The sequence below is a fragment of the Scyliorhinus torazame genome, chromosome 28 (genome assembly GCF_047496885.1).
Source record: "Scyliorhinus torazame isolate Kashiwa2021f chromosome 28, sScyTor2.1, whole genome shotgun sequence".
NCBI classification, from domain to species: Eukaryota; Metazoa; Chordata; class Chondrichthyes; order Carcharhiniformes; family Scyliorhinidae; genus Scyliorhinus; species Scyliorhinus torazame.
In genome coordinates this window covers 10,874,203-10,896,646 of record NC_092734.1, presented here as the reverse complement: position 1 = coordinate 10,896,646, position 22,444 = coordinate 10,874,203, and the positions used below count along the sequence as shown (strand labels likewise).

Here is a 22,444-nt window from a genome sequence, read left to right as displayed (position 1 = left end):
GGCAATTTAGCTTGGCCAATCCACCTAACCTGCACGTCTTTGGACTGTGGGAGGAAACCGGAGCACCCGGAGGAAACCCATGCACGCACGGGGAGGATGGGCAGACACCGCACAGACAGTGACCCAAGCCGGAATCGAACCTGGGATCCTGGAGCTGTGAAGCAATTGTGCTATCCACAATGCCACCGTGCTGCCATGGGTAAAACAATGACATGAACATTTCTTCCAGTGGTTACGTGTGCAGCAGAACGACCGAATGCAATTTTTCTTCATTGTACTTAGACATAAAGTAGAACCAAGAACACCATCTCAGACTAAAGTGATGATCCTTTAAAACAGAGCTGAGGAGGAATTTCTTCAGCCAGAGAGTGGTGAATCTGTGGAACTCTTTGCCGCAGAAGGCTGTGGAGGCCAAATCACTGAGTGTCTTTAAGACAGAGATAGATAGGTTCTTGATGAATAAGGGGATCGGGGGTTATGGGGAGAAGGCAGGAGAATGGGGATGAGAAAATATCAGCCATGAATGAATGGCGGAGCAGAATCGATGGTCCGAGTGGCCTAATTCTGCTCATATGTCTTATGGTCTTATTTCTAACCCATTCTTCATTTCCTATTCGACTTTCCTACCATATTCTAGAACTGACGTAAACTACCACACCTTGACTAAGGTATCCCATTGTACCAGAGATAGAACAACCATCACTTATGTTTCCTTATGTAGCCTTTAACTGGCTTGTTTTGGACTCTTGTGTGCACATATGTTGCTGCACCTCAACTGTGAATCGGAGCTCCGAGGTTCAACGGTGCTGTTAACCATTTCTCCTCTTCTTCTGCAGGAGTTGTAGACTATATGGATGAGCCTTGTGACTCTGTACTTCTAGAGCAGACGGACCGAGGCTACCGCTGTGCCCTGGCAGTGCCCAGCGCTCTTTACAAGTGAGTTGTCACTGTTTGGGATTTACAAGCATGTTTCTGTTTGTCCTAGACTAAACCACGTCCTTTCCCCACATCCTGGTCACACAGCAGGACCATAAAGATCCTAACAAACTGTTTGACTTGGAGCAGGGAGTTGTCCCAGTATCCCGGTCAGTCTTGGCTGGTGCCTTAAACGGATCATTCATGATCACATTGAATGGTGGAGCAGACTCGATGGGCCAAATTGCCTACTTCTACTACTCTATCTTATGGTCTTAAAACAGCTGCTCCAAAAATAGTTTTCAATCTATCGCACAAAATAGGTGATGCATTTACCACTGAATTCCATTGTAATTTATTTATATGGGGCATGCTTTGATATTCAAGGTGCGAGTTGGCTGATTACAAAGGGAAACCGTACCTTTCTCTCAAATGGAGTTTAATGCAGAAAAGTGTGAGGTGATTCATTTTGGAAGGAATAACAGGAAGTCAGATTACTGGGCTAATGGTAAGATTCTTGGCCGTGTGGATGAGCAGAGAGATCTCGGTGTCCATGTACATGGATCCCTGAAAGTTGCCACCCAGGTTGAGAGGGTTGTTAAGAAGGCATACAGTGTGTTAGCTTTTATTGGTAGAGGGATTGCGTTTCGTAGCCATGAGGTCATGTTGCAGCTGTACAAAACTCTGGTGCGGCCGCATTCGGAGTATTGCGTGCAATTCTGGTCACCGCATTATAGGAAGGATGTGGAAGCATTGGAAAGGGTGCAGAGGAGATTTACCAGAATGTTGCCTGGTATGGAGGGAAGATCTTATGAGGGAAGGCTGAGGGACTTGAGGCTGTTTTCGCTAGAGAGAAGAAGGTTAAGAGGTGACTTAATTGAGGCATAGAAGATGATCAGAGGATTAGATAGGGTGGACAGTGAGAGCCTTTTTCCTCGAATGGTGATGTCTAGCACGAGGGGACATAGCTTTAAATTGAGGGGAGATAGATATAAGACAGATGTCAGAGGTAGGTTCTTTACTCAGAGAGTAGTAAGGGTGTGGAATGCCCTGCCTGCAACAATAGTGGACTCGCCAACACTAAGGGCATTCAAATGGTCATTTGATAGACATATGGACGATAAGGGAATAGTGTAGATGGGCTTTGGGGTGGTTTCACAGGTCGGCGCAACATCGAGGGCCGAAGGGCCTGTACTGCGCTGTAATGTTCTATGAAATCTGTACCCAAAATATAAATCCAGTTTTGTTTTCTCTTTTCAGGGCCCTGTTTGTGAGCTACTGAACTTCATTGTAGATCTGGCGATGTTAGCAATTAGTTTCTGACTGATCTAAAAAATATTCTCACTAACCCTGAACATGAACAATGAAAATGTTCTTGGCGGCAAAATATTAAAGAGAGCTTTCAGCCAAGGCCAGTTCGAGACTGTTTGCGTTTTCCAGTGTTGCCAGAGGGTGGCAGTGCACTATGCAATGTACAACTTTCACCTTTTGATATATTCAGGTTCCCCAAGATATTTCATTGGTTGGGGGGGGGGGGGGGGGGGGGGGGGGGGCGGTGTTGGAACTGAATAGGAGTTAAGAAAAGAGCTGCAGAAATAAAACACTGGATAATTCACTGGATCAGCCGCAGCTCAAATGTTGTGGACAATGCCGGGCACGTCACTGGATACAGAGGAGATTTTCCAGAATGTTACCAGGGATGAGGAACTTGGGGGGTTGGAAAAGTAAGGACTGTTATCCTTGAAATGGAGAAGATTGAGATGTATCTACCTCCTCCAGGTGTTCAAGATGAGGGGTTTTGATGGAGCAGGCGGAGGAAAAGTGTTCCCTTTGGCAAATGGGGCCATACATTCAAAATCATGAGTAAAAGACCTGGAGGAAAGATAAGAATTTTTGGGGGGCTGGAATGCTCACCCTGAGAAGTGGTAAAAATTAATTCCATCAATCATTTTACAAGGGAGTTTATTGAGGATGAGTAACTGTCGGGGTGAAGGAGGAATGTGGGATGGGCCACCAAATTCTCTTTCTAACAACCAGCACAGGCACCATAGGCCTAGTGACCTCCCTTTGTGCTGTACATTTCTACTGTTCCTTGAGGTGACCAGATTTTATGGAGAGGTTTGAAGACAACGAATGACATAGCAAAGGCTTCAGGGAGAGAATTCCCGCGAATGAGGGTGTGATGATGACTAACGGTGTTCCTATCAGTATCGGTATTGGAGGGGAGAGAGAACGTTTGCTGTCCATTAGAGGGGAGGCACAGTGGTTAGCACTGATGCCTCACAGAGCCAGAAACCCAGGTTCGATTCCAGCCTTGGTTTACTGTGTGGAGTTTGCACGTTCTCCCCGTCTCTGCATGGGATTCCTCCGGGTGCTCTGGTTTCCTCTAAGGGTCCAAAGCTGTGCACCTTGGGTGGATTGGCCCTGCTAAATTGCCCTCGTGCACAAAGATTTGCAGGTTAGGTGGGGTTACTGGGATAGGACAGGGGAGTGGGCCTAGGCTGGGTGGCCTTTCGGAAGGGTCGGTGCAGACTCGATGGGCCGAATGGCCTCCTTCTGCACTGTAGGGATTCTGTGGGTCTTAGCTGCTTATACACTCCTTCTCTGGCAGTCGCTCAGGCTCGAGGATGACTTGCTTCCTCTCTTGGGGGGGTGTTGGGTCTGCCATGGCTGAATAGACCAAACCTGGAGCTGCAGACTCTGCCATAGGTGGGTTAGCTGGAGATCGATGAGTCAGGTGGGTGCGACGCTCTGGATTCTGCACGCTCGGACGGATGGCTTCCACACGCTCCACTCGATGCGCAAGGTGATTGGCACCTTCGAGGATGCTTCTTCTCCATTGTGCGCACTCTAGGGCAAGCGATTCCCACGTGTCAGTGGGGATGTTGCATTTAGGCAAGTTTTCAGGATGTCCGGATACAGTTTCCCCTGCCCTCCTAATGATCGCTTGCTATTGCAGAGCTCAAAATGGAGCACTTATTTTGGGAGTTTATTGGGCATGGGGCCCGCCCATCACACCTGGTCGAGTGTGACCAGTGCCTCAATACTGGGGATATTGGCCTGGGAGGGGACGCTCACGTTGGTACACCTATCCTGCCAGTGGCTTTGCAGGATCCTGCGGAGGCAGCGTTGGTGATATGTCTCCAGGTGTCTGCTGTGCATTGTCCATGTTTCTGGTGCATACAGGAGGGCGGGGACCACGGCTACTCTGTCGGCCATGAGCTTCGTGCTGGATTTGAGGCCTCGGTCTTCGAACGCTGTGTTCCTCAGGAGTCTGAAGGCCGTGCTGGCGCATTGGAGTCGATGCTGGATTTCATCATTGATGTCTCCTCGCACCAAGAGGAGGCTCCCAAGGTACGGGAAATGGTCCATGTTGTCCCGTCCAAATGTTTAGTCTGATCGCCTATTCTCTCAAATGCCTTGGTGAATGCGTCAACGCTGGTTTGTAGTTCGGTCTCTGAGTGCGTGACACACAAGCGTCACATGTGTCCTGCAACTCGGACAGAAATTGGGGTGGTCTTGCCTCTGGCCTGGAAGTTGAACAGTTTCTCATTTATCCTGTAGACTAGCTCCACTCTGGCAGGGAGCTTCATAGTGATGGGTGGAGTTTTGCAGCGAGGAAGATGGAGAAGAGCATTGGTGCAATGAAGCAGCCCTGCTTGACCCTAGGTTGCACTCGGATCGGGTTTGTGGTGGATCCGTTGGTGAGGATCACAACTTGCATGTCATCGTGGAACAGGCGGAGAATGGTGATGAATTTCCTGTATCTCCTGATCATTCTAGTCAAACCAGTCCTGGTGTTTCTTGGTCGAGAGACTGAGCGTCTCCTCTCAGCTGCTGACTGGTGGATTTTAGGGCGGACCAGGGGCTGTGGGAGCTCTCCGGCTCTGGCTCGCTGGTCATCGCCAGGTTGGCTGTGAGGCACCGGCTGAGCAGCTCTTTCTTCTTAGGGCCTTGATTCCAGCAACAGCGAGCCTCCTCCTTTTGCCTGTGTCGGCTTGGGGCCAGATTGACGTACATGGTCGAGCGGTTAGCCGCTGGTCAGTTCAGCAGTCGTCGGCTCCAGTCGTGGTGCGGACATCTTTGCGGTCCCTCACTCATGATAATGTCGATGTCACTAGCTTTCGGAGCGCTGCTCCTTCCTCAGGTGAATGAAGAGGTCTGTTCCAGAAACACATATATATAGACAAATTCAAAGATGCCAAACAATGCTTGTAATGCGAGCATTAGCAGGTGATTAAATCTTTACAGATCCAGAGATGGGGTAACCCCAGGTTAAAGAGGTGTGAATTGTATCAAGCCAGGACAGTTGGTAGGATTTCGCAGGCCAGATGGTGGGGGATGAATGTACTGCGACATGAATCCCAGGTCCCGGTTGAGGCCGCACTCGTGTGCGGAACTTGGCTATAAGTTTCTGCTCGGCGATTCTGCGTTGTCGCGGGTCCTGAAGGCCGCCTTGGAGAACGCTTACCCGGAGATCAGAGGCTGAATGCCCTTGACTGCTGAAGTGTTCCCCGACTGGAAGGGAACATTCCTGCCTGGTGATTGTTGCGCGATGCCCGTTCATTCATTGTCGCAGCGTCTGCATGGTCTTGCCAATGTACCACGCTTCGGGACATCCTTTCCTGCAGCGTATGAGGTAGACAACGTTGGCCGAGTCGCACGAGTATGTACCGCGTACCTGGTGGGTGGTGTTCTCACGTGTAATAGTGGTATCCATGTCGATGATCTGGCACGTCTTGCAGAGATTGCCATGACAGGGTTGTGTGGTGTCGTGGTCACTGTTCTGGGTAGTCTGCTGCAAACAATGGTTCGTTTGAGGTTGCGCGGTTGTTTGAAGACAAGTAGTGGGGGTGTGGGGATGACCTTGGCAAGATGTTCATCGTCATCAATGACGTGTTGAAGGCTGTGAAGAAGATGACGTAGTTTCTCTGCTCCGGGGAAGTACTGGACGACGAAGGGTATTCTGTCAGTTGTGTCCCATGTTTGTCTTCTGAGGAGGTCGGTCCGGTTTTTTGCTGTGGAGCGTTGGAACTGTCGATCGATGAGTCGAGTGCCATATCCCGTTCGTACGAGGGCATCTTTCAACGTCTGTAGATGTCTGTTACGCTCCTCCTCGTCTGAGCAGATCCTGTGTATACGGAGCGCTTGTCCATAGGGGATGGCTTCTTTAATGTGTTTAGGGTGGAAGCTGGAGAAGTGGAGCATCATGAGGTTATCCGTGGGTTTGCGGTAAAGCGAAGTGCTGAGGTGGCCGTCCTTGATGGAGACGAGTGTGTCCAAGAATGCAACTGATTTTGGAGAGTAGTCCATGGTGAGTCTGATGGTTGGATGGAACTTATTAATGTCATCGTGTAGTCGTTTCAGTGATTCTTCGCCGTGGGTCCAAAGGAAAAAAATGTCATCGATGTATCTGGTGTATAACGTCGGTTGAAGGTCCTGTGCGGTGAGTAGGTCCTGTTCAAACTTGTGCATGAAGATGTTGGCGTATTGGGGTGCGAATTTGGTCCCCATGGCTGTTCCGTGCGTCTGGATGAAGAACTTGTTGTCGAAGGTGAAGACGTTGTGATCCAGAATGAAACGGATGAGTTGCAGAATTGCGTCTGGAGATTGGCAGTTGTCGGTGTTGAGTACTGAGGCTGTTGCAGCAATGCCGTCGTCATGGGGGATGCTGGTGTAGAGTGCCGAGACGTCCATTGTGACGAGGAATGTTCCTGGTTCAACTGGTCCATGGGTGCTGAGTTTCTGTAGGAAGTCCGTCGTGTCGCGACAGAAGCTGGGTGTACCTTGTACGATGGGTTTCAAGATGCCCTCGATGTAGCCAGAGAGGTTCTCACACAGGGTCCCATTGCCTGAAACGATAGGGCGGCCTGGTGTGTTGGCCTTATGTATTTTCGGGAGGCAGTAGAGATCTCCAATGCGGGGAGTAAGTGGGATGAGAGCACGTAGGGTGCTCTGAAGATCTGGATCCAAGGTCTTGATCGGTCTGTTAAGTTGGCGGATGTGTTCCTTGGTCGGATCTGCGGGTAACTGTCTGTAGTGTTCTTGGTTGTTCAGTTGTCGGTATACTTCTTTGCAGTAGTCCGATCAGTTCAGTACGACACTGGCCCCCCCTTTGTCTGCTGGTTTGATGATGATGCTGCGGTGGGTCTTGAGAGCGCGGATGGCATTGCGTTGTGCTTGGGTGACGTTCGGGGCTGTCTTGTGAATGCGACTGATGAATCTGGCATTGACGCGACTCCTGACGGCTTGAGCATACATGTCGAGTCTAAGGCAGCGGCCTTCCGGAGGGGTCCAATTCGACTCTTTCCTCTTCGGTTGCCGCACCGCAGATCTCTCGGTCTGCTGTTCCGGTTCATTGGTAGTCTTCTTGGGTTCGCTGTTGGCCTCTTGGGGTCTGTGGAAGAATTCCCGGAGCCTCATTCGCCTGATGAATTCCTCCGTGTCTGCCGCGAGACTGATGGGGTCCATTTTGGTGGTGGTGCAGAAATTGAGCCCTCTGCTGAGGACTTCGATTTCGTCTGGTTGAAGGGTGTAGTCTGACAAGTTGACAATAGATTTCCCTGTATTGTTTTCTACTGTTCTACCTCATACGCTGCAGGAAAGGATGTCCCGAAGCGTGGTACATTGGCGAGACCATGCAGACGCTGCGACAACGAATGAACGGACATCGCGCAACAATCACCAGGCAGGAATGTTCCCTTCCAGTCGGGGAACACTTCAGCAGTCAAGGGCATTCAGCCTCTGATCTCCGGGTAAGCGTTCTCCAAGGCGGCCTTCAGGACCCGCGACAACGCAGAATCGCCGAGCAGAAACTTATAGCCAAGTTCCGCACACATGAGTGCGGCCTCAACCGGGACCTGGGATTCATGTCACATTACATTCATCCCCCACCATCTGGCCTGCGAAATCCTACCAACTGTCCTGGCTTGATACAATTCACACCTCTTTAACCTGGGGTTACCCCATCTCTGGATCTGTAAAGATTTAATCACTTGCTAATGCTCGCATTCCTAGCATTGTTTGGCATCTTTGAATTTGTCTATATATGTGTTTCTGGAACAGACCTCTTCATTCACCTGAGGAAGGAGCAGCGCTCCGAAAGCTAGTGACATCGAAACAAACCTGTTGGACTTTAACCTGGTGTTGTAAGACTTCGTACTGTGCTCACCCCAGTCCAACGCCGGCATCTCCACGTCATGATAATGTTGTCTGTGAGGTGCCAGTGCTTCTAGCGGGGGTCTTGCCATGAGGTCTTGTGCTTGTCTCTCTGGCAGAACAGGGTGTTCGTGATGACCATGTTCTAGCCATTTCGTCAGGAGGAGGATTCCGTTAGTGTTTGCTGTCCCTACGTCTCCCCTGCCTAACACACCTTTCCAAAGGTTTGCATCCTTCCTGATCCTGGGCATTGAAGTCGCCGAGAGAATCGGCTTGTTTATTTTGGGATGCAGGACAGCAATTGGTCGAGGCTGGAGTAGAATGTCTTTTCTTCCTCGCCCAATGCATCTAGGGTTGGGGCTTAGGGGCTGACGGCTGTGATGATAATAATCGCTTATTGTCACAAGTAGGCTTCAAAGTTACTGTGAAAAGCCCCTAGTCGCCACATTCCGTCGCCTGTTCGGGGAGGCGGGTACGGGAATTGAACCCGCGCTGCTGCCTTGTTCTGCATTACAAGCCAGCTGTTTAGCCCAGTGTGCTAAATCACTGCTTGTGAGCCAGTGTGAGCTCACTTACCTGCAGGGGATTCATAGATCAAAGATCATAGAATGATAGAATTTACAGTGCAGAACGATGGGCCATTCAACCCATTGAGTCCGCACCGGCTCTTGGAAAGAGCACCCTACCCAAGGTCAACACCTCCACTCTATCCCCATAACCCAGTAACCCCACCCAACACAAAGGGCAATTTTGGACACTAAAGGCAATTTATCATGGCCAATCCACCTAACCTGCACAACTTTGTACTGTGGGAGGAAACCGGAGCACCCGGAGGAAACCCACGCACACACGGGGAGGATGTGCAGACTCCACATAGTGACCCAAGCCGGAATCGAACCTGGGACCCTGGAGCTGTGAAGCAATTGTGCTATCCACAATGCTACCGTGCTGCCCCCAATTCATTGAGACGTCTGTCAAATTTGTTTTTTACAGTGAAGCCAGACCCGTGGAGGTGGCATTCTTCTGGTTTCCCTTTACAGAAGAAGGTATCCACCGCCTTGTTCTTTAAGCTGGCCTTTTCCTGCCAGTCATGTCTTGCTCAGGGAGGCCATGTCAGTGTTGTAGCACCAATGTTCCAGGGTTATGATGGCGGAGAGACATTCGGGTCTGTCACTATTGGGGTTATCCATCCATTGGGGTCCCGACATTCCAGATCCTGAATTCATTTAGGTGCGTGGCATGGGGTTGGGGCTGGAAGATGCCTGTTTGCGGATTGTTTGAACGTGGAGTGGTCGTTACACACCAACCACCGGACGGTGCCAGCGGAGCGAGGTCCGGTGGCAGGGGAATCTGCGACGACTGGAGACCAGGCTGTGCCGTAGGGCGGGGAACTAACAAACACTGATCGTCCACCAGTCAGCTTCTAAACTCACAGCAAGACAAGAAACATTTTTTGAAAGCCGATTTAATCCAGCAGGTCCTTACCCACTTTGACTGAAATGCTGAGTGATCCATTTGCGAGACACTGGAAACTGATCCTTCCCAAGTTTATATTTAGCATTGAACAGTTTTAAATAGAAGATGCAAGTTAAGTATTAGATTGGTGAGGTTACCTGTACAAACTGAGCACGGCCTCCTTGCATTTCAGCAGTGGGTAAACATCAACTCCCCTCATTTCTAGACAAGTACAGGTTAATGCCAGTTAGTTCTCTTCAATGGAAGTGGAGCGGCTTTATAAAGAAGTCAAAATTTCCTTCACTAAACCAACAATTGTTTAAGTTTCTAAAGTGAGGTTGATTTGCCTGATAAATCCATCATTTTGTTTTTTAAATTTATTTACATTCATTTTTTCCAATGAAGGGGCAATTTAGCGTGGCCAATCCACCAGGGATAGCAGGGACCATAAGACCATAAGACATAGGAGCGGAAGTAAGGCCATTTGGCCCATCGAGTCCACTCCACCATTCAATCATGGCTGATTTCAACTCCATTTACCCGCTCTCTCTCCATAGCCCTTAATTCCTCGAGAAATCAAGAATTTATCAACTTCTGTCTTAAAGACACTCAACGTCCCGGCCTCCACCGCCCTCTGTGGCAATGAATTCCACAGACCCACCACTCTCTGGCTGAAGAAATTTCTCCTCATCTCTGTTCTAAAGTGACTCCCTTTTATTCTAAGGCTGTGCCCCCGGGTCCAAGTCTCCCCTGCTAATGGAAACAACTTCCCTACATCCACCCTATCTAAGCCATTCATTATCTTGTAAGTTTCTATTAGATCTCCCCTCAACCTCCTAAACTCCAATGAATATAATCCCAGGATCCTCAGACGTTCATCGTATGTTCGGCCTACCATCCCTGGGATCATCCATGTGAATCTCCGCTGGATCCGCTCCAGTGCCAGTATGTCCTTCCTGAGGTGTGGGGCCCAAAATTGCTCACAGTATTCTAAATGGGGCCTAACTAATGCTTTATAAAGCTTCAGAAGTACATCCCTGCTTTTATATTCCAAGCCTCTTGAGATGAATGACAACATTGCATTTGCTTTCTTAATTACGGACTCAACCTGCAAGTTTACCTTTAGAGAATTCTGGACTAGGACTCCCAAGTCCCTTTGCACTTCAGCATTATGAATTTTGTCACCGTTTAGAAAATAGTCCATGCCTCTATTCTTTTTTCCAAAGTGCAAGACCTCGCACTTGCCCACGTTGAATTTCATCAGCCATTTCTTGGACCACTCTCCTAAACTGTCTAAATCTTTCTGCAGCCTCCCCACCTCCTCCATACTACCTGCCCCTCCACCTATCTTTGTATCATCGGCAGACTTAGCCAGAATGCCCCCAGTCCCGTCATCTAGATCGTTAATATATAAAGAGAACAGCTGTGGCCCCAACACTGAACCCTGCGGGACACCACTCGTCACCGGTTGCCATTCCGAAAAAGAACCTTTTATCCCAACTCTCTGCCTTCTGCCTGACAGCCAATCGTCAATCCATGTTAGTACCTTGCCTCGAATACCATGGGCCCTTATTTTACTCAGCAGTCTCCCGTGAGGCACCTTATCAAAGGCCTTTTGGAAGTCAAGATAGATAACATCCATTGGCTCTCCTTGGTCTAACCTATTTGTTATCTCTTAAAGAACTCTTAACAGGTTTGTCAGGCACGACCTCCCCTTACTAAATCCATGCTGACTTGTCCTAATCCGACCCTGCACTTCCAAGAATTTAGAAATCTCATCCTTAACAATGGATTCTAGAATCTTGCCAACAACCGAGGTTAGGCTAATTGGCCTATAATTTTCCATCTTTTTCCTTGTTCCCTTCTTGAACAGGGGGGTTGCAACAGCGATTTTCCAATCCTCTGGGACTTTCCCTGACTCCAGTGACTTTTGAAAGATCATAACTAACGCATCCAATATTTCTTCAGCCATCTCCTTTAGAACTCTAGGATGTAGCCCATCTGGGCCCGGAGATTTATCAATTTTTAGACCTATAGGGACGATAGTGACGTTTAAGGGGCATCTTGACAAATACATGAATAGGATGGGAATAGAGGGATACGGACCCAGGAAGTGTAGAAGATTGTAGTTTAGTCGGGCAGCATGGTCGGCGCGGGCTTGGAGGGCCGAAGGGCCTGTTCCTGTGCTGTACTTTTCTTTGTTCTTTGTACCCTGAACATCTTTGGGCTGTGGGGGCGAAACCCACACGGACACGGGGGGGAAATGTGCCAACACCACACGGACAGTGACCCAGAGCCTGGATCGAACCTGGGACCTCGGCGCCGTGAGGTAGCAGGGCTAGCCCACTGCGCCACCGTGCCGCCCTGCTAAAATCCATCATAAATGGTTAACATGCGTCACTTCCAGGAAGGCGAACTCTTGATATTTATCCTGCCTGAGGATTAATGGCTTCAAAAAACATTTTGACAGTTTAATGCGTTCCACGAGCAAGAGTGTCATCACCTGACCGTGAAATACATTCAGCGTGATGAAAATATAGAATCATAGAGAAGTATCATAGAAGTTTACAGCATGGAAGCAGGCCCTTCGGCCCAACCAGTCCATGCCGCCCAGTTTTTACCATTAAGCTAGTCCCAGTTGCCCGCACTTGGCCCATAACCCTCTATACCCATCTTACCCATGTAACTAATAGAAACTAATAGTTTTCCTTTTTTGCACAGATACGTAATCGGGAAGAAAGGGGAGACTAAGCGGAGATTGGAGACTGAAACACGAACTTCCATAACAATCCCTAAACTTGGAATGGAGGGGGAAATCGGTGAGCTTGGTGTCCAAAGGGAATCTTTTATTAGTGCATGAAATGTTTGTTAGAGGTAAGCTTCAGTTTTTGTACACTATCCTGTGCCTGCGTACAGCAAGACCTGGACAACATTTGGGCTTGGGCAGATAAGTGACAAATAACATGGACTTCCAGTGGCGGCTATGAAGGAGCAAGTTGCACATTTGATGGCTCCCACTCGGGTTGGACTTTTGGACCTTTTCCCCTGAAAACTGAAGACAGAAGCAATTGTGTACTGAATTCCCACATTGGTGCATGGAGAGAAGGACTAGAAGTGCTCGTAAAGGCAGAAACAGAAAGACAGAGAAGGCTTGGGCTGAAGCTGCCGCGGGAGACAGCATGGCGGAGGACCGGACCTCTGGTTTGTCGACCCAGCGGTCAACGGAGCAGCTGATGCAAGTTATTCAGGGAGGCTTTGCTAAGCAGAAACAGGACTGCTTGGACCCGATAAAAGAGTCGATTGAGCGGCTGGAGCTTAGATTGGAAGCCCAAGATCGGGCGATCCAGAAAGTAGAGAAGGCGCTGGCTGAACAGGAGTAACATCAAACTGCGGTGGAGTTGGAGGTGGGGATGCTGAGAGACCAGCAGAAGAAGCTCCTGGAGAAGGTGGAGGACCTAGAGAATAGGTCCCGCCGGCAGAACTTGAGAATCGTTGGGCTCCCAGAGGGGTCCGAAGGAGCGGACGCTGGGGCATACATCGCAGACATGTTTGAGAAGCTGCTGGGGGATGGGGCATTCTCCCGACCCTTGGAGGTGGACAGGGCTCACCGAGCACTTGCGAGGAAGCCGCAAATGGGAGACACCCCCCCCCGAGGGCAGTGGTGGTGAGATTCCACAGGTACTTGGATAAGGAGCGCATTCTACAGTGGGCCAAGCAGACACGGAGCTGTAAGTGGGACAATAGTATCCTGCGAGTTTACCAAGACCTGAGTGTGGAGGTGGCCAGGAGAAGAGCAGGCTTCAACCAGATTAGATCGATCCTTTTTAAGAAAAAGGTGAAGTTCGGAATGTTGTATCCGGCCCGTCTCTGGGTCAGGTACGAGGAACAGCACTTTTATTTCGAGTCGCCTGAGGACTCGCTGGATTTTGTGAAAAGGAAAGGACTGGTGGTGGACTGAGAACTTTTGAATTTTGCTGCAGTGTTCATGTTTTTTTTTTCTCTTTTGGTTTCTCTGTTCTTTTAAAAGGTTTCTCGTTTTGTGGAAGCGGTTTGTTATGCCTTCTGTATTGATTTGGGACCAGTGGCAGAGCTGAGTGAGATAAGGTTTTCATTTGCACTGTTGGGTATGGAGGTGTGCTTGTTTAGATTTTGGTGTTTTTCTGTCAGGCAATTGTGTGGGGATTGTTTGATGTTGGAGTATGTTTGTATGAGCGGGGGGTGGGGATCAATAGGTGGGAGACTATCCGGCGCCAGGGTTGGGGGCCACCAAGCTAACTGGGTGGGCTAGCTCACGGAAGCGCAGTGGGGGGATGCATAAGTTTGGTTTATCAATGGGGTTGGGTTACAGACTGTTGTTACTAGTGGGGGGAGGGGGGGAAACTGTTCTGCTGACGAGGGAGGGACTTGGGCCAAGGGACAGAGAGGAGGTTGGGGGCTGAGGCTGCCTGGGGTGGGCCGGTGGAGGCGCGGAGCATGGGCTGGAGTCGGGCCCAAAAAAGGGGATGGCTGATCGGTAAAGGGGGGGAGCAGTGAGCCCCCCAACTAGGCTGATCACCTGGAATGTTCGAGGGTTAAATGGGCCGGTCAAGAGGGCACGTGTGTTTGCGCATCTTTGGGGACTGAAAGCAGATGTGGTAATGTTGCAGAGGACGCACATTAGAGTAACTGACAAGATTAGATTGGGGAAAGGCTGGGTCAGTCAGGTCTTTAACTCTGGACTGGATTCAGAGACTAGAGGGGTTGCGATCCTGATCAATAAGGGGGTGGTGGTTGAGGCAGGTAGAACAGTCTCGGATGTGGGAGGTCGGTACATTATGGTCAGTGAGAAGCTAGAGGGGGTGCAGGTGGTATTAGTAAATGTGTATGCGCCAAATTGGGATGATGCAGAGTTTATAAAGAGGATGCTGGGGAAGATACCGGACCTGGACTCGCACAGGTTGGTTACGGGAGGGGACTTCAACACAGTTATTGACCCTGGCCTGGACCAGTCAAGCTCGAAAATGGGGAGGGTGCCAGCAATGGCAAAGGAACTAAGAGGGTTCATGGAGCAGATGGGGGTGGATCCATGGAGGTTTGGGCAGCCGAGGGTAAAGGAGTTCTCCTTCTACTCACACGTGCATAAAGTGTACTCTCGGATTGATTTCTTTATTTTGAGCAGGGCCTTACTGGCAGGGGTGATGGACACGGGGTACTCGGCGATCACAATCTCAGACCATGCTCCGCACTGGGTTGACCTGCAGGTTAGTAAAGACAGTAACCAGCGCCCGCACTGGAGGTTAGATGTGGGACTTTTGGCTGACGAAGGGGTGTGCGAGCGGCTGAGGAAATGTATTCAGAACTACCTGCAGGTCAACGACAGGGGGGAAATTTCAGCAGCGGTGGTCTGGGAAGCACTGAAGGCGGTGGTTAGAGGGGAGCAGATCTCTGTATGGGCCCACAGGGAGAAGGTAGACAGGGCAGAGACGGACCGACTGGTTAAGGAGATACTACAGATCGATAGGAGGTATGTGGAGACCCCAGAGGCAGGGCTTTTAAGGGAACGGCGGAGGCTACAGGCGGAGTTTGGCTTGTTAACCACAGGGAGGGCGGTGGAGCAGCTGAGAAAGGCGAGGGAGGCGATCTATGGGTGTGGAGAGAAGGCCAGCAGAATGCTTGCACAGCAGCTTAGGAAGAGGGAGGCAGCCAGGGAGATTGGGAAAGTAAATGACGGAGATGGGAACCTGGTTGGAGATTCAGCAGGGGTGAATAAGGCGTTTAGGGATTTCCACAGTAGGCTGTATAGGTCGGAGCCCCCTACGGGGCCGGACAAACGAGGCACTTCTTGGGGGGGGGGGGGGTGGCGCTGGATCTCCCAAAGGTGTACGGGGAGCTGGTAGAAGGGCTGGGAGTTAGTGGAGGGTCTGAAGGCCATGCAGGCAGGTAAAGCCCCGGGGCCGGATGGGTACCCAGTGGAGTTTTATAAAAAGTTCTCTGGGATATTGGGGCCGGTGTTGATGAGGATGTTCAATGAGGCAAGGGAAAGAGGGGTGCTGCCCCCAACGATGTCACAGGCCACGATTTCGCTGATTCTGAAGCGGGACAAGAACGCGGAGCTGTGTGGGTCCTACAGGCCGATATCCCTGTTGAATGTGGACGCCAAACTGCTGGCCAAAATTTTGTCCTCCAGGGTTGAGGATTGCGTTCCGGACATTATTCGGGTAGTACAGACGGGGTTTGTTAAGGGTAGGCAGTTGGTGGCCAATGTAAGAAGGTTGTTAAATGTGATCATGATGCCCCTGGAAGGTAGGGAGGTGGAGTTAGTGATCGCAATGGATGCAGAAAAGGCTTGTGATCGGGTAGAATGGGATTATCTGTGGGAGGTACTGGGACGGTTCGGATTTGGGCAGGGCTTTATTGACTGGGTCAGGTTGCTGTATCAGGCTCCTGTGGCAAGTGTACGGACAAATAGGGCAACATCGGGCTATTTTAGACTGCACCGAGACAGGGATGCCCCCTCTCCCCACTGTTGTTCGCGCTAGCTATAGAGCCGTTGGCAATTGCTCTCAGATCCTGAAGGGGCAGGTCTGGGGGGGGGGGGGGAGTGGAGCACAGAGTCTCGCTCTATGCTGACGACCTGCTTTTGTATGTATCGGACCCATTAGAGGGGATGGAAGATATCATGAGGATTCTAGGGGAATTTGGCCGGTTTTCGGGGTATAAGCTAAATATGGGGAAGAGTGAGATGTTTGCGATCCAGGCAAGGGGACAGGAGAGGCGATTGGGGGAGCTGCCGTTTAGAATAGCAGGGGGAAGCTTTAGGTACCTAGGCATTCAAGTGGCGCGGGAATGAGACCGGCTGCATAAATTAAATCTGGCCCAGCTAGTAGACCAAATGAAGGACGATTTTCGGAGATCGGACGCGCTCCCGTTGTCACTAGCTGGGATGGTGCAGACGGTGAAGATGACGGTCCTCCCAAGATTCCTGTTCGTGTTTCAATGTCACCCCATCTTTATTCCGCGGTCCTTTTTTAAACGGGTCAACAGAGTGATCTCTGGCTTTGTTTGGGCGGGCAGGACCCCGCGGGTAAGAAAGGTAATGCTTGAGCGGAGTTGGGGAGAGGGCGGGCTGGCGCTGCCAAATTTTAGTAACTATTACTGGGCGGCGAATATAGCCATGATCAGGAAGTGGGTGGTGGGGGTGGGGTCGGCATGGGAGCGTATGGAGGTGGCTTCATGCAAGGGCACCAGTCTGGGGGCGTTGGTAACTGTGCCTCTGCCGTTCCCGCCGGCACGGTACTCCACCAGCCCCGTGGTGGTGGCGGCCCTGAGAGTCTAGGGCAATGGAGGAGACATGTGGGAGCAGGGGAGAGCATCAGTCTGGTCCCCAATCTGTAATAAACACCGGTTTGCCCTGGGAAGTATGGATGGGGCGTTCCAGATATGGCGGAGAGCAGGGATTAAGAGGATGAGGGATATTTTTGTAGAGGGGAGCTTTCCTAGTATGAGGGCGCTGGAGGAGAAGTTTGGATTGGCGAGGGGAAACAAATTCAGGTATCTGCAGGTGCGGGACTTCCTACGTAAATAGGTGTCAACCTTCCCGCTCCTACCGCTAAGGGGGATTCAGGATAGGGTAGTTTCCAGAGGGTGGGTAGGAGAAGGGAGCATCTCGAACATTTACAAGGAACTTATGGGGTCAGAGGAGACGCAGACCGAGGAGCTGAAGCGCAAGTGGGAGGAGGAGCTGGGAGGAGAGATAGAGGATGGTCTACGGGCGGACACGTTGAGTAGAATCAACGCGTCCACAACATGTGCCAGGCTCAGCCTGATACAATTCAAGGTCGTTCACTGGGCTCACAAGACAGTGGCCCGGATGAGCAGATTCTTTGGGGTGGAAGACAGGTGTGCAAAATGTGCGGGAGGACCAGCGAACCAGGTCCACATGTTCTGGGCATGTCCGAAGCTTAGGGGATTTTGGCAGGGGTTTGCAGATGTCATGTCCATGGTGTTAAAAACAAGGGTGACGTTGAGTCAAGAGGTCGCGATTTTCAGGGTGTCGGAAGACTCTGGAATCCAGGAGGAGGAAAAGGCAGACGTTCTGGCCTTTGCTTCCCTGATAGCCCGGAGACGGATATTATTAGCTTGGAGGGACTCAAAGCCCCCAAAGTCGGAGACCTGGCTATCGGACATGGCTAGCTTTCTCTGTTTGGAGAAAATCAAGTCCACCTTGAGAGGGTCACTGTTAGGGTTGGCCCGGAGGTGGCAACCGTTCGTCGACTTCTTCGCGGAAAATTAATCGTAAGCAGTAGGCGGGGGGGGGGGGTTAGTTTAGCTTAGAGTAGGGGCTTAATAAAGGTGGGACCTGTAAGGGAGGGAGACGGCTTTTGCACGATGTTTATAGTTTCATGTACATTGTTTATTGTGTTGTTGTTATAATACCAAACAATATTCAATAAAATGTTTATTCAAAAAAAAGTGACAAATAACATTTGTGCCACACACGTTCCAGGAAATGACCATCTCCCAACAAGAGAAAGCCTGACCTCCCCCCCCTCGATGTTCACTGGCATTGCCATTGTTGAATCTCCAACCCTCGGCATCCTAGAGGTCAACATTATCATAGATTATCATAGAATTTACAGTGCAGAAGGAGGCCATTCGGCCCATCGAGTCTACACCGGCTCTTGGAAAGAGCACACTACCCAAGGTCAACACCTCCACCCTATCCCCATAACCCAGTAACCCCACCCAACACTAAGGGCAATGTTGGACACTAAGGGCAATTTATCATGGCCAATCCACCTAACCTGCACATCTTTGGATTGTGGGAGGAAACCGGAGCACCCGGAGGAAACCCACACAGACACGGGGAGGACGTGCAGACTCCGCACAGCCAGTGACCCAAGCCGGAATCGAACCTGGGACCCTGGAGCTGTGAAGCAATTGTGCTATCCACAATGCTACCGAGCTGCCCCTCATTGACCAGAAATTATTTGAACCAGCCGTCTAAATGCAGAAGTAGACACTCGGTCGCCGTAACAGCTCTGTGGGTGTACCTTCACCACACAGACAGCAGTGGTTCAAGAAGGCGACTCCTCACCACCTCCTCAGGGGCAACGATGGGCAATAAATATCAACCCTGCCAATGATACCCACATCCTGTGAATGAGTTTTAAAAGGTGACTCACAAGTGTTATTTTGGATTCAGAGAGTCGATCTGTATTGTGACGTATGGGTATTAATACCACTGTGCAAGTAACACGTGTTGTCCAAGATTATTTCTCCTCTGTAGTGTTGATGCATTCCCAAAGACTTACGCACATAGTCTAGGCTCCTCTGCAGTATCTTTAACCTTCAGGTCAAACGGTAAATTGAGGCCTTGCCTCGAGTGGTTTTAGGAGGATTTGACGATCTTGTGTCACTATTCAATTTCTTTCAACGCTGATTATCAATCCTCATCCAACCAATACCAAAAACGAAACCCTGGTCATTTAATGCATTTCAGTGAGATTTTCAATGCAAGGTTTTTAAAGTGGCGAGTGCTGTTGAGGTTGAATTGGGCAATCTATTGGAAAATGGACAGGCCACGCTAATGCAGCCACTGCAATTGAGGTTAGGGGTCGGGATACTCAACGCATTGCCGAGACACCTCTATGCAATAACTGAAAGAATGCTTCATGGTTCTAGTAGGAGATACTGAATTTCAGCCTTTTCTTGTTTCCAGTCATCACAGGGCAGCAGCGAGCAGGCGTCGCGTCAGCACAGACCAGGATCGAGGTGATGTTGGAGAGTTTCCGCAGGAAGCAGCCCTTCACCCATTTCCTGTCTTTCGCCGTCAATCACCCCTCGATTCAGGAACAGTTTGCGAAGTTTAAAGAGCGGGTGTTGGACGAGTGCTCCCAGGTACGTTACCGAGGCTGGGGACAAAGCATTGCGGTACCTCCAATCCCAGGTGAGTTGGGGTGAGGAAAGGACATGGGTTTGATGAGCCAGGCTGATCTCTTCGAGAAATGGATATTCCTGGCAGGCTCCACAGCCATCCATTTGAATACCAGGTGGCTGAAGGTACTTTAAAAAGAACCAGCATCGACACTGATCGCAGGATTTCCTGCACTGATTCATGGCCAATAAAGTACTCCTGAAGCAAAAGCAAAATGCTGGAAATTTGAAATAACAACAGAAAATGCTGGAGACAGTCGGCAGGTCAGGCAGCATCTGTGGAGACAAAAACATAATTAACGTTTTGGGTCTGCAAATTTTCATCAGTACATTCCAGTATTTGCAGTATTTTGTGTTTGTCACTACTGCAGCAAAGGAAATACGGCCACAAATGTGCACAGCAAGCTCCCAAAAACAGCACACTCATGATTAGAAGGAAAGCCAGCCATTGACCAGGGGCATGAAACGAGGAGGTAACAATTGCTCTGGAGGGGGCGCAGAGGAGATTCACCAGGATGTTTCCTGGGATGGAACATTTAAATTATGAAGAGAGATTGGATAGGCTTGGGTTGGAGCAGAGAAGACTGAGGGGGCGACCTGATAGAACATAGAACAAACATTACAGCGCAGTACAGGCCCTTCGGCCCTCGATGTTGCGCCGACCTGTGAAACCACTCTAAAGCCCATCTACACTATTCCCTTATCGTCCATATGTCTATCAAATGACCATTTGAATGCCCTTAGTGTTGGCGAGTCCACTATTGTTGCAGGCAGGGCATTCCACACCCTTACTACTCTCTGAGTAAAGAACCTACCTCTGACATCTGTCTTATATCTATCTCCCCTCAATTTAAAGCTATGTCCCCTCGTGCTAGACATCACCATCCGAGGAAAAAGGCTCTCACTGTCCACCCTATCTAATCCTCTGATCATCTTCTATGCCTCAATTAAGTCACCTCTTAACCTTCTTCTCTCTAGCGAAAACAGCCTCAAGTCCCTCAGCCTTCCCTCATAAGATCTTCCCTCCATACCAGGCAACATTCTGGTAAATCTCCTCTGCACCCTTTCCAATGCTTCCACATCCTTCCTATAATGCGGTGACCAGAATTGCACGCAATACTCCGAATGCGGCCGCACCAGAGTTTTGTACAGCTGCAACATGACCTCATGGCTACGAAACGCAATCCCTCTACCAATAAAAGCTAACACACCGTACGCCTTCTTAACAACAGTCTCAACCTGGGTGGCAACTTTCAGGGATCTATGTACATGGACACCGAGATCTCTCTGCTCATCCACACTGCCAAGAATCTTACCATTAGCCCAGTACTCTGTCTTCCTGTTATTCCTTCCAAAATGAATCACCTCACACTTTTCTGCATTAAACTCCATTTGCCACCTCTCAGCCCAGCGCTGCAGCTTACCTATGTCCCTCTGTAACTTGTAACATCCGTCCGCACTGTCCACAACTCCACCGACTTTAGTGTCATCTGCAAATTTACTCACCCATCCTTCTACGCCCTCCTCCAGGTCATTTATAAAAATGACAAACAGCAGTGGCCCCAAAACAGATCCTTGTGGTACACCACTAGTAACTGGATTCCAGTCTGAACATTTCCCATCAACCACCACCCTTTGTCTTCTTCCAGCTAGCCAATTTCTAATCCAAACTGCTAAATCACCCTGAATCCCATACCTCTGTATTTTCTGCAGTAGCCTACCGTGGGGAACCATTTCAAACGCTTTACTGAAATCCATATACACAACATCAACTGCTTTACCCTCATCCACCTGTTTGGTCACCTTCTCAAAGAACTCAATAAGGCTTGTGAGGCACGACCTACCCTTCACAAAACCGTGTTGACTATCTCTAATCAAATTATTCCTTTCCAGATGATTATACATCCTATCTCTTATAAACCTTTCCAAGACTTTGCCCAAAACAGAAGTAAGGCTCACTGGTCTATAGTTACCGGGGCTGTCTCTACTCCCCTTCTTGAACAAGGGGACAACATTTGCTATCCTCCAGTCTTCTGGCACTATTCCTGTAGACAAAGATGACTTAAAGATCAAAGCCAAAGGCTCAGCAATCTCCTCCCTAGCTTCCCAGAGAATCCTAGGATAAATCCCATCCAGCCCAGGGGACTTATCTATTTTCACACTTTCCAGAATTGCTAACACCTCCTCCTTATGAACCTCAAGCCCTTCTAGTCTAGTAGCCTGAATCTCAGTATTTTCCTCGACAACATTGTCTTTTTCCTGTGTGAATACTGACGAAAAATATTCATTTAGCACCTCTCCTATCTCCTCGGACTCCAAGCACAACTTCCCACTACTGTCCTTGACTCTTACCCTAGTCATTCGTTTATTCCTGACATATCTATAGAAAGCTTGAGGGTTATCATAGAATTTACAGTGCAGAAGGAGGCCATTCGGCCCATCGAGTCTGCACCGGCTCTTGGAAAGAGCACCCCACCCAAGGTCAACACCTACACCCTATCTCCATAACCCAGTAACCCCACCCAACACTAAGGGCAATTTTGGACACTAAGGGCAATTTATCATGGCCAATCCACCTAACCTGCACATCTTTGGACTGTGGGAGGAAACCGGAGCACCCGGAGGAAACCCACGCACACACTGGGAGGATGTGCAGACTCCGCACAGATAGTGACCCAAGCCGGAATCGAACCTGGGACCCTGGAGCTGTGAAGCAATTGTGCTATCCACAATGCTACCGTGCTGCCCAAATGAAAATCGCTTATTGTCACAAGTAGGATTCAAATGAAGTTACTGTGAAAAGCCCCTAGTCACCTCATTCCGGCGCCTGTTCGGGGAGGCTGGTACGGGAATTGAACCCGCGCTGCTGGCCTGCCTTGGTCTGCTTTAAAAGCCAGTGATTTAGCCCAGTGTGCTAAACCAGCCTACCTGCCAAAGAATTCTCATGTCCCCTCCTTGCTCTTCTTTGCTCTCTCTCTCTGGTCCTTCCTCGCTAACTTGT

At 49.8% G+C, this 22,444-nt stretch overlaps 1 protein-coding gene across 3 annotated transcripts in view; it reads left to right on the top strand.

Annotated features, from left to right (window-relative positions):
• ascc1 (activating signal cointegrator 1 complex subunit 1) overlaps positions 1-22,444 on the top strand; it is a 79,190-nt gene that overhangs the window by 7,037 nt on the left and 49,709 nt on the right. For all 3 annotated transcript variants that reach the window (XM_072491459.1, XM_072491456.1, XM_072491457.1), the window contains 3 exons: positions 837-936; positions 12,250-12,347; positions 19,229-19,407. In XM_072491459.1, the coding sequence (XP_072347560.1) occupies positions 837-936; positions 12,250-12,347; positions 19,229-19,407 (377 nt within the window). The remainder of the gene's footprint in view (positions 1-836; positions 937-12,249; positions 12,348-19,228; positions 19,408-22,444) is intronic.